Genomic DNA, 9,595 nt, shown 5'->3' with positions numbered 1-9,595 from the left:
TACTTTGACACAGTTAAAATTTGTCAGTTTTAAGTTGAAACTGTCTGAAAGGTGATAATTATAAAGGAGGTGGTTCTAAAGCTTTGGCCAACGTATTTGAAATGAATGAGGGGGCCAAAACTTTAGAACCATTTCTTCTTTCAATGTGCTCCAGTACCACTCCACCACCCACTTTGACCTTAATAATAAGCAAAGAGTAGAAATACAACTTTTCTGACAGTTTCAATTTTATTATTTATGTTTTTATTATTATTTTATTATTATATTTTATTTTATTAAAGTAATTGTGGATCTCAGGGTTAGATATATGGCACATGACGGTTCTGACAGAAACATTCCTATGAAGCCGTGCAGCTTTTGTGGACAGCCGAGATGATTTGATCATAATGGTATTTCAGACTCCTTCACTTCTTTTATTATGTTCAATGTACTCAGCTTGTTTTATTAAATATGACTTCACCCCAATCTGTTTTTACAGGCTGCACACTTTTTCCAACCTGGGCATTTGTTTGTACATGTTCATACTGCACACGTGGATCCCCAGTAGCATGAGCTGCAATAGTTCCTGCAAACAGGTAGAGGTTAATAATGTGATTGTGCTCAACAGTTACAATAAATGCTTTGTTTAACACACTAGACACTATAATCCTAAATTCTATTTTAGTATAATTTGAAGGTAATCCAGTTGCTTTGAACTAATATTTCAAACACTTACTTTCCACTGGTGAACTTCACATTACTGATTAAAGGGAGTCATAGTTGTCCTAGTAACAAAGGTGTGTGACTGTTATTATACACATAATTATCTTTTTTCACTGCCACCATAATGTGAGCATCCATTTGCACATTAACCATACTCCATAAATATTGGCTTCACAGTGACTGCTGCCATCTGCTGGTCAAACTACTGAAGAAGAAATTTGTGGTTTTAACTATAATCATAAGAAGTGTTGATAAAATGTATAATTACTTTTGATGTCTGATATTTAGTTATATCATGTAAGCTTTTCTGTGTCTGGGGAGTATCTGTCTGTCCCCTCACTGTAGTGACTTGTTTTATCCACAGAGTTTACTAAATGTGGTCTGTTTATGCACACTCATGAACAAAACCTATTTTTGAATGTTTGGCTCTACATGAGCTCTAAACTCACCTCAGTTAAAATTTAAACTCAGCTATACACTCCAGCTCCTTAGCGTTACACTGATATGAAAGCCAATAGTAACAAAAATGCGCAGTACAGAAATTACAAAGTACATTTAATGTACTGTAAATAAGAATGTCACCATCATAGACATCGCAGCACTAGTGTGTTTCTTTTAACTGAACTTTAAACTTTATTGTCCTCTATATAGCAATTTGGTTTTACCATAAGAAGACATAACACGCAACAGTATACAAAAATACGTACATGACACACAAACACAACAGGTTGATATGATCGTCTTGATGAAATGGCCTTAACACCAAGAGTTAGGTTTGCACCCAGAGAATAATTTTCTTAATGTGATTTTGGGTAAAATGTGTTGCACCTGTCACCCATAGCAATGCAGGTGCTTTTACTATTACCCTAATTAAAGTCAGGACTCATATATAATATAATGTCTCAGGTGTTTAAAAGTTTCAAACACATGTAAATCTTATTTTTAAGTTATCATGGTGTCCGCTGAAGCCAGTAACTATATGATATATACCCAAACTCTTATGGCAAGCTTTTAGAAATGCCTGATAGTAAACTGTAAGTTATAGCTTACTCAAGCAAACATGTTATGGAATGCATGTAAAACTTCGTTGCCTAAGACACACACAAACTTTTTCGCTAATTTACCTGCGTTCACTCGCCAGCTAGCTTCTCATGAGTTTGCTGGTGCACCTTAAGATTAGGTGCAAACCTGTATCTCATGCCACAAATATGACAGGCATATGGCCTCTCTCCTGTATGAGTGGTCCTGTGTCTTGTCATCTGTCCACTTTGGCGGAAACGTTTACCACAAATGTCACATGGGTATGGTTTTTCTCCTGAATGGTACCTCATGTGTGTCTTGAGGTGACTGCTTGTGTTAAAAAGTTTGCCACACAGGCCACAATGGTATGGTCTCTCCCCTGAATGACTTCTTTTATGAATTGTAAGGTTTTGGCTCTGGCTAAATGCTTTACCACAAATGTCACAGGGATATGGTTTCTCCCCAGAATGGGTCCTCACATGAACAACAAGATGCTCTCTGCGGTAAAATGTTTTGCCACACTCTTGACACACAAAGTCTTTTACGCCTGTGTGAATTTTTTTATGTACGAGGAGACAACGGTTACTTGCAAAAGTCTTGCCACAAACATCACAAAAATATGTTATGTTGTGGCAACCCTGCAAATGAGTTATCAGCTCCCTTGTAGATTGATATGTCATCCCACAAACGGTGCAGTCTGTTTGGCTCTCATGTGCTTTTATGTGCTTCATCAATGAGCCAATGTACTGAAATGCCTTGCCACACAAATGGCAAAAACTCCGATCCTTTTGACATCTAGCAGAACGACTCTCAAAAGGCAATGGTTTTTGACCCTTTTTATCACCATTGCCGATTTGTCCTGGCAATATCTTTTCTTTGAACTGTATTGTATCGATCTGGTTTCCTTTGCTCTTCACTAACTCCTCATCACTGTCGTTATTCTCACTCTGAGCTGAAGAGCACTCTGAAGAAACCGGTTGCATTTCATATGATACTTCTGTCTCTGGCTGTTTTTGCTCATTTTTTACAATTTCAGAAGAAGGAAAAACAATCCCTGGTGTTTGACCCTCGGCTACTAGTTCCTCACGCTCCTCTTTTATTTCAGGAATCTTGAAGTCGGTTTCAGCTTGGCAATAGTTCCAGTTCTTATTGTCCAAACGATCACTGGTTTGACAGTGCCCCGGGGCCTCACTTCTGAGACTAAGTTTAGAGTCATCTGGTACTGAGCATCCTGCGTGTTCCTCCAGCGGTGGGGTGTCACAGTTGTCTCTCACCTCCACGGTGCTGCTCGTTCTTGGAGTTTCTCCAGCTGCAGAGGAGACACACATAAAATATACCTGTAATGTAACATCTTGTAATGTTTTAATGTCAAGTAAGTGATTTTTTAAAAGTTGCATATAACACAGTGCATGTGCATTGGCAATCTCTCCTCTCTGTCGTCACATTTTCTGGTAAAAGTTATTCTCGCGCATTACACAGAGGCTGTACAGAATACAAATATCTCTACTTGCTGCAGCAAAGCTCTCACAGTACTGCTGAGTGGACTCTGGTTGTGCGCATGCGAAAACGTCCAACGCTGCTACTTCAGCTACCACCGTACAGTGCTGCAAACAAGGACCAAAACCCAACTGTACAAACACGGCAAGGAGAGTCCCAAACCTGGTTTCTTTCGCAGAAGGTCCAGCTGGTGCCGCAGACTTTCGACCTCCTCCTTAGATCGACTAACTTCAGCTTCGTACAAAGCTAACGTTATGGTTTTCTCCACCTCTCCGAGGATCTCCTCTGCTGCCGCGTACAGCCGCTGATGAACAAACGACCTCAGCTGAAACATTGTGGTTTCCATGTCTCTGACACTACCACATCAACAACAAAGGAGAGATGTCAACAAGATAAACTCAGCTGACTAGTTAACAAGGCGGAACCTGTCATCCCCAACTGACTGTGACACGGTAAATGCCGCAATACCACTTCCGGTTTTAGTCGTTCAGAATAAAAGCGTAAATGTCTCTACACGGACAAAAATGGATTTGCACAAGATATAAATAAGAAGGTTCAATGCAAATTTCGAAATATTTACAAGAAATAATTATAATTTTATCATGGCTAAAACTCGGGCCACATTCATTTGATAATACACTCTATATACAGTATTTTAATAATTCCTAGTAATGGGCTAGATATTGGTAAGTAAGAATGTTGAAACAGGTTGAACACTAAACATGATTAAACTTTATAGCTGGTAAATTTGTATTTTGTAAATGGGCAAATGTGTTTATTTTTGTTCTGCTTACTACACCTTCCTACTAACCTGGAATAAAAAGATGATTCAATTACTGATTTCTAAGGTATAAGATAGTGTATAAGAGAATTTGATGGTCATTTTATTTTATTTTTGCAACTCAGGTTTTGGCATTTTTCAAATGACATATTAATTATAATAGGCCAAAACAAAAAACATAAGGCAACACAACAGAAGATATCACAGTAACAAATCCTATGAATAAATATAAAAACCATAAATACAGCATAAAATCTGCTTTTCATTATCATACGAAATATTATTTAATAGTCCATGATTTTTTACCATTCTTTAAAACCAGCCATTGTCTGATCGTTCCATGCAGCCTGCCACTGAAAGTCCATGTTTTGTCTCACTACAAAAGACATGAAAAAGACATGCTCTTAAATGCAACCACTGCCTGCGTCCTCTCAGTACCCAATACAGTAAGATTAAGTGAAGTTAATTAATGTCTACTTATAAGCGTCCTTGTTAGGCTAAATAGACATACGTCCTTCAAGTGTAGACGTCAGAAAGAGTTCTCGTGTTATTTTGAAGGTGAGACACTGAAACCGGAAGTTTTCTTCCTTCAAACCGGTTTATCGAGCTAGGCTGAGCGAAGAGACAGAAGAAAAATACATTGAGTTCTCTCAAAACAAAGTAATGTCGTTTTGTTCTTTCGTCGGGGGAGAGGTCTATAAGGACCACTTTAAACCAGGTACCTACACGACTTTGACTTCTGTGTAATTAGTTATGGATATTTTCTGACTTGTAGCGACTGTTAAGCAGAAGTAGAAGTTTGTCTATGACTTGCGTTAGCTAGCCACTGTTCGCTCACTAGTTACTGAAACGCTAAAGAATTTTAGGATGAGCTGTGCGGGTCAGACTCTATTATCGACACATATCAGTCATATGTAGCCACCAAGAAAAACTCATACGAACAGTTTATATTGTACACATAGTTACAAAAAACTAAAAAGCGACAACACCCTGTTAACCAGTAAGGTTTTGTAACCCATCGTTAGGGTTGCACAGTAGCGTTGTTACAAAACCGATTCTTGACAAATAGGAAGATGGATTCATTATATATGACGGCAATATGATAATAACTAAAAATACCAAGTATGTTATTTTTTATAGCGACTTAAAAATAATTTGTATATTATGCAAATATTATAAATCCATGTGAAAAAAAATCTGTATTATCTTAGTTCTTTCATGTTGCACACCAGCCATCATCTCCCATGTTTTACTCCTCAGGGATTTATGTTTGTTCCAAGTGTGATTACCAGCTCTTCTCCAGCCGCAGCAAGTACGAGCACTCCTCACCCTGGCCAGCTTTCACAGAGACCATACATGAGGACAGCGTGTCCAAATATAAGGAGAGACCTGGAGCATATAAGGTACCATCGTTTACTTTGTTTATGAATTAAATCCTACAGTGGAAGCTGAGTGTAAACACATGTATTTATATACCTGGCACTGTAGTTGCAGCTGGTTTCAAACCAAGTATAATGTTCTCTGTAAATGCTATAAATATCCTTAATCATATGTGTAATGTGTTGTTCTAGGTGCGGTGTGGGAAGTGTGGAAATGGACTGGGCCATGAGTTTGTGAATGATGGGCCCTCCAAAGGGCTCTCGCGCTTTTGAATATTCAGCAGCTCCCTGAAGTTCATCCCTAAAGGTACAGGGGTTGCATCTACTGTCTCTGTCTTGTGTTGGTGAGGTTTACACCCATCTATGTGAGCCCTTCATTGATCATACAGAACTTGAGTGCAGTGTTTCTCCCACTGACACAGTTAGTTTTCCCCTTTCCTTGTGCAGTGATAAGTCCTGGGATGTTTCTTTCAAGGAGAATACAAAATAGGGTAAAATATGTTACTAGATTTCCTTCTGATACCAGTTAGCTAAAATGAAACCTTTTTATACATTTTGTATGTTCACTAAACCAATTAGCCACCATCAAACAACTATTTATGCAGTAATATTCCAATTTTTAGAAATTACACTCAAGATGAAAATGTCCTAAGTGTTTGATTGAAAGTTCTTGCTGCACACCCCTGCATATCACTGTCTGTCTTTGCTTTATACAGATAAGGTTGATGGGCAGTAAGGTGAGCTGTGAGAGGGAAGGATTGCTGCACTAGAAGTTTCTTTGTGCTGCTGGAGGTGTGGTCAGTGAATGAAGCGTTCTGGGATAAAGCCCACTCTGGGAGCACCAGGGCTCTGATGAGCAGTGACCACACTGAACAGAAAAGAACATCTGGTGTCCTTACCTTTATTATGCAATCATCACAAGAGCAGTTACCTCAACAATCAATCTCGTTACTTCTACCTTCTCTGAGACTGTCCCTTGTGGCGAATAGACCACTACTACTGTCTTTGTACGGGTTTGTTTACCTTCACAGTTTTGCCCTTAGTTGTTCTGCTCCCCAGAACAGTCAAATTAAACAAGAAAATATAAAAGATATAATTGATAATACAGGTTGCTCCAATTTTTTAAATGCTTTTATTGAAAGTGTCTCTGCTACTTGAAGAAAATTGCTTAAGATAAAAGCTATTTTGAAATTTAAAAAAAGCAATTCATGCTACATCATAAATGTTATGTAAATTCTTCACAGTCAGTGATACTGTATGTAAAGAACTTGAATAAATGTATATTTAAATTAAAAATATAATTCTCATGAATGTTTATTTTAAAAATTGCTTAAATGATCATGTGAGATCCTTTTTTTCTGATATAGAGATTAAACAAATTGCTTTAAACCCACTCCCCTCTTTTTGTACTCCAGTTAACAGACATCAGAAGGTTAATGTTAATGACAGACCTCTGGTCTTTCTTTAGTAGTGCAATTGCACATTTCCATCAGTTGATGGTGCTGTCTCCCCCCCCAGAATCTTCTGAACTTGCCTTGGGTAGTTATAGATTAATTTGATTTATCTTAATTACCTTAATTTAAGGTTACTTACCTAATGCATTGCACATAGTTTGCTCTTTGTGCGAAAAATGAAAATGCTCTGCTGTGTAAAATGTATAGGTACTAAAAATAAGGATGCTTTCAAAAATAATACCATAAATAGGTTTTATTCATTACTCGGCTTCATATTTTGTACCTTTTAGCACTTTCAGTGGATTTAATGTTTATCTGAGATTTTCTCCATGATGCTCATCAGGTCATGGTTCTGTGAGGAGTCATGCCATTTTTTGTAGGAACTCATGTTCTTGTAGCTGAAGACATTTTTGGTCATAGTGTCACTGCAAAATTAATATGATGCACCTCTGATGATTGAGTGGTAAAATCTTTTTTTTTTTAATAAGTGGAACTTTTACACAGAACAGTACTATGTCTTGAATAGAGGAGAATATCTTAACAAATAACCGATTCCTTATTCAACAACAATACAATTACAACAGTACTGTTAAGCTGCTTCTTTCAATTGCTGTTAATTCACTTGTGTAAATTATCCATTTCAACTAAATTGTGTCGGTATTGAATGTATTGATCAGTTACAGATTATTCATTAATAATGCATGCAAAGGCAAGAAGTGTTTTATATTTTTTTAAAAAAGCCTTTCATAATAGAAAACCCTTCTTGCAATATTTTACATTTTTCATTAACTCACCAGGATCCACTGATTAAGAGCAGAGAGTCACTGAGTTACTAGACAAAACTCAGATCAGGCCTTTGTGCAACAGAACAATTACAGATTTGAGGACATGTATCTAGATAACTCGGTAACCTGTTTCTTGGCCAGCAGAGTGGTGGAATTCTAAACAAAGTGAGGATGCGGGGGAATGATCAACAGCTCTTGTGCTCTTTTAAGAGTCTGGGATGAGCAGGTGTGGAGGTGATCATTTCAAAGGCTGGAAGATCAGAGGGGGAGATGAAAGCCTTGTGTATCAGCCAGAGGATTAAGAAAGGAAGTGCAAACATTCATAGATCGTAAAGAATTTAAGGTACAGATTATTTTGTACATTTGATGTGATGATGGTTTAAGGCTCTTGAATTTTCTTGAGAGAGCCAGTGTTGCAAATGTGGTGTTGTGCCTTGTATTTAAGTGTATTGTTGTTTATTAGTTTAAGTATTTTACCTGAAGTGACGTCCAGTCTGTAGATCATATCATGGACACTCCATCAGTACAAAGCTCCAGACTGTGACCACCTCATAACCTTTCTCAGTTGAGAAGTACCACCCTTGTGATGAAATAGATCATGCCATCATGTATTCTCTGTTGTATCAACTCACAGACTAAACTGTCCCCTGGGGTGAACCCTGGAAGAAGAAAAGAGGAGTTTGAGTAGGGATGAGCGACAAGCTCAATAACAAACAGACAGGCAGATGAAAATACAGAGATAAACCAGATGTGAGAGCGAGGGATGCAGAGGAAAAGGAAATTGCTCAAAACACAGCACTGTAATTAACATGTCTTATCTGGGAGAACACTCTTTCTGGCTGGCATCTGAGCACAGCTGTATGGCCAAGAGGAAGCAAACAGGAAGGGGGAAGTGGTAATCCAGTGATAGAATCACAAGAGAGAGACTCCGATTGCAACCGCACTTTTCTTCCACTGACCTCTGGGACTCATCCTGCTCATAAGCAAACATAATCCTTAATTACATTAAACCACTACTTCACCAAAGCATTCCTCACTCCCAAAGGCTGAGCCTGGAGGCCCAACTAAACATGTGTGCCACAGACTCATTGACGGACCATGCTGTTTTCATTCGAATGTATATGGGCCAGTTGCTCGGATATGGATGTTTACGGGCCCTGCACCTGCTTCTGTTTTTGAGCCATAAAGAATCAGTGTCCTATTCAGCATCCACACACCACAGCCTTTTTACCAATTTCATCAAGGTAATGTTCCCTAAAAACATCTGTCACCCAGTGGCTCTGCTTCACTCACACCACAGAACCTGTAATCACTTTGTGGTAGGAATAAAGCTCCTGAATGCGTGACTGGAACCGAAAGGGAGAAAACTACTTTCGTCAGTGAACAATATCTGCAGGATGTGCGTAAACCCACTATAGATGATGTCTCCATCTATAGATGAAGGGGAAGTCCCTTCATCTATAGATCCACATGTTTTAAACATACATGTGTTGCCCAAATATTGGTCTCCCACTGCGCGATGAAAGAAAGGATAAACAAAACGTTTATTCACTGGAATTTGATTTCCGCTCTGCATCAAATGTAAGTTCTACGAAATCATAGCCATCCAGGTTGGGCATTGTTGTAATCCTGTCAGGACAACATGTGTTTGAAAGAGACAGAGCTCATGGAAACAAACTGAGAATATTCTTGCTTGTTGTCTATGAAAGGCCCAGCAGTGAACCACAACAAGAAAGAATGTGTAGTTCACTGAGTGTGTGAAGAGATTTTATGTGGCGTAGTTTTGTGAAATGCATATCGTGACAGGCTGTGTTAGCTATAAACTCTGCAAATGTGGACTTAGGAGTAATAAAATTACAGCTACACAAAGGAAGAATAAAAAAGGAATCCTTAAAGTTCCAACAAAATGTCAACAGTGTAAATGTGAGTAAAGAACGCACACTTGCCCAGCGAAGTCAAAAATCTTTCCAAAATCCA

At 38.3% G+C, this 9,595-nt stretch overlaps 2 protein-coding genes across 4 annotated transcripts; one reads left to right on the top strand and one right to left on the bottom strand.

Moving 5' to 3' along the window:
• Nucleotides 1-90: 90 nt before the first annotated feature.
• LOC137100350 (zinc finger protein 79-like) lies at nucleotides 91-3,683 on the bottom strand. Of its 2 annotated transcripts, XM_067478143.1 has the most exons (3): nucleotides 3,382-3,683; nucleotides 1,827-3,031; nucleotides 91-565 (listed from the first exon to the last, which is right to left on the bottom strand). In XM_067478143.1, exons 1-2 carry the CDS (start codon nucleotides 3,563-3,565, stop codon nucleotides 1,833-1,835), a joined length of 1,383 nt encoding a protein of 460 aa, XP_067334244.1. In that variant the 5' UTR covers nucleotides 3,566-3,683; the 3' UTR covers nucleotides 91-565; nucleotides 1,827-1,832. The 2 variants fall into 2 exon arrangements, with proteins under 2 accessions (XP_067334244.1, XP_067334243.1); XM_067478142.1 differs by lacking the exon at nucleotides 91-565 and having other exon boundaries at nucleotides 591-3,031; nucleotides 3,382-3,682.
• An 876-nt stretch (nucleotides 3,684-4,559) lies between these two features.
• LOC137100351 (methionine-R-sulfoxide reductase B1-A-like) lies at nucleotides 4,560-6,680 on the top strand. Of its 2 annotated transcripts, none has more exons than XM_067478145.1 (4): nucleotides 4,560-4,718; nucleotides 5,261-5,403; nucleotides 5,572-5,686; nucleotides 6,096-6,680. In XM_067478145.1, the coding sequence occupies exons 1-4, from the start codon at nucleotides 4,664-4,666 to the stop codon at nucleotides 6,113-6,115; spliced, it is 333 nt and encodes a 110-aa protein (XP_067334246.1). In that variant the 5' UTR covers nucleotides 4,560-4,663; the 3' UTR covers nucleotides 6,116-6,680. The 2 variants fall into 2 exon arrangements, with proteins under 2 accessions (XP_067334246.1, XP_067334245.1); XM_067478144.1 differs by having other exon boundaries at nucleotides 5,572-5,723; nucleotides 5,827-6,146.
• The last annotated feature ends 2,915 nt before the right edge of the window (nucleotides 6,681-9,595 follow it).

Source organism: Channa argus, chromosome 15 (genome assembly GCF_033026475.1).
Source record: "Channa argus isolate prfri chromosome 15, Channa argus male v1.0, whole genome shotgun sequence".
NCBI classification, from domain to species: Eukaryota; Metazoa; Chordata; class Actinopteri; order Anabantiformes; family Channidae; genus Channa; species Channa argus.
Note: the sequence above shows the minus strand (reverse complement) of the source record. Positions and strands in the feature narration are given on the sequence as shown.

What these genes read in the sequence shown, in the direction of transcription:
- LOC137100350 (XM_067478143.1), bottom strand. Translation starts at nt 3,565, where the DNA reads ATGGAAACCACAATGTTTCAGCTGAGGTCGTTTGTTCATCAGCGGCTG. An exon ending in CCTTCTGCGAAAGAAACCAG is followed by an intron (nt 3,032 to 3,381) that starts GTTTGGGACTCT and finishes TCTCCTCTGCAG; the next exon opens with CTGGAGAAACTCCAAGAACG.